We start from the raw sequence: 1824 nt of genomic DNA on the forward strand, positions 1-1824 counted from the left end.
ACTCTTTACAGAAGTATTTTCTAGATATTATGTAGTCTATGAAAAAAAATCTGCAAGAGTTTTTTTTTTTTTTTCATTCTACAAATGACAAAAATATGTTTGTGGTTGCTTATATTGAATACAGAGTCTATTCTTGCGATTGTCTTCTCCAACAGAATCATGGCTGCAGACTCCAATCCTTCCACTTTATCGGGGTCAGTCTCGGGGCACATGTCGCTGGTTTTGTGGGAACTTTGTTCGAAGGGAAAATAGGAAGAATCACAGGTGAGATCAGACACCTTACATACATATTATCTCTTGCAATGTAAAACTGAATTGGAAACACAGCTGCACACTTAAAAAGTCATTGCACATGTGCTCCACCTCAGAATAATACTCCTTGTGGTGGAAATAAAGTTTAGGTTGCTGGTAGCTGGTATTGGGTTTACAGAAATAAGGAGACAACAGGATTGAAGACAGTGAAGGTTTTCACAGCACAGGCTCTCACAGATCTCAGTGAGACCCTGAAAAATTAGCAGGGCTCTTCAAAGAACAACAGTACATTGAAAAGAGACACTCTGAAGTGTTTTGACAAGGCTCAGTCCCTTTCAGCAGAGCACCACCAGCACAATACACCACTGTTCAGTTGATAATATCAGGTCTTTTTGTCTGATGACACAGACTTGTGTGGGGTTAAATCAGAGGCTTCACTGATCCCAACAAGAATAAAATTTGAAAATCACACCAAGCTGATGAATAAAGGAATTCAAAAGCTTTCGCTAAATGTCCCCTTAGCTTATTGTTGATTGAATGGGTGGTCCACAGGATGGGTGGGTTGGTTAGTTGGTTGGTTGGCAGGCACAATGGTTGTTTGACTTGCTTGTTGGTTTGATGGTCAGTTAATCAGGACGGTTGTTTGGATTTTGTTATTGTTTTTTGTGACTGGTAGAGTTCATCAACTTTAAAGCTAAACTCACTGTTTACTGAACATTTAATTGAATATTTACTTTCTCTCGCTTCCTCTCTCCTACTGTTCCCATTTTTTTTTTACTCTTCAGTCCTGCCAAACCTCTGCCTTACAAACGGTCACTGAATATGTAGAGAATAAACTACAACCATAAAATCCAAACTAAAAACCTCATATAAAAAGACTAGTCATGTTCCCAGGACATGGGGACACTGTTTGACATTTTAAACACAAAGCAGGACAATGCACTAATGTGTACTACACTGACCATAGTTGAAGTTCTTTCATTATGAGACTACTGGAGAAAAATGACTCTTTTTGTTGTTTCTAGTAATATAAAATTTCATGGCATGTGCTTAATCTAAAAGATATTAAACTTTCAAACAGGCCTGGACCCTGCTGGACCCATGTTTAAAGGAGCGGACACCTATAGCCGGTTGGACCCTTCTGACGCTCAGTTTGTGGATGCCATCCACACAGACTCTGACTGTGAGAAAACGTTAACTTAACCTGCAAGTTTATTTCCATCACTAACATGGCTTAGACCACTTACTGTTGTTGTAACTACATGAAACCCCTTAGAAAGCATCATTGACAGATCAGCCAGGCTGATGACTTCTGTTTTTTTTCTCATTACTGGAAGTTATGAACAAAGAGCAACTGTGGAACTGTAACATTACGCTTTACTAAGGCACACAAAGATATGAATGTGCTTTTGTTTGAGTTTGAGGTGTGATAAAACACATTGGTTGTGCATATTATTCAAAATGCCTGACGTCATCAAAGCTTTGAAAGACTCTAATGTTCTCAAGAACAATCAAACCTTCTCTTTCAAATAACACTAGCGTCCCAGTGCCACTGGCAGTCATCACACTGCC

The 1824-nt window shown here is 39.0% G+C and overlaps 1 protein-coding gene across 1 annotated transcript in view; it reads left to right on the top strand.

Annotated features, from left to right (window-relative positions):
* The window catches only part of pla1a (phospholipase A1 member A), a 16470-nt gene that overhangs the window by 4118 nt on the left and 10528 nt on the right, over nucleotides 1–1824 (top strand). The window contains exons 4-5 of the mRNA XM_013913876.1: nucleotides 156–264; nucleotides 1334–1435. Of these exons, the coding sequence (XP_013769330.1) occupies nucleotides 156–264; nucleotides 1334–1435 (211 nt within the window). The remainder of the gene's footprint in view (nucleotides 1–155; nucleotides 265–1333; nucleotides 1436–1824) is intronic.

This window comes from Pundamilia nyererei, unplaced genomic scaffold (genome assembly GCF_000239375.1).
Source record: "Pundamilia nyererei isolate P.nyererei 1_Seehausen unplaced genomic scaffold, PunNye1.0 scaffold00157, whole genome shotgun sequence".
Classification (NCBI taxonomy): Eukaryota; Metazoa; Chordata; class Actinopteri; order Cichliformes; family Cichlidae; genus Pundamilia; species Pundamilia nyererei.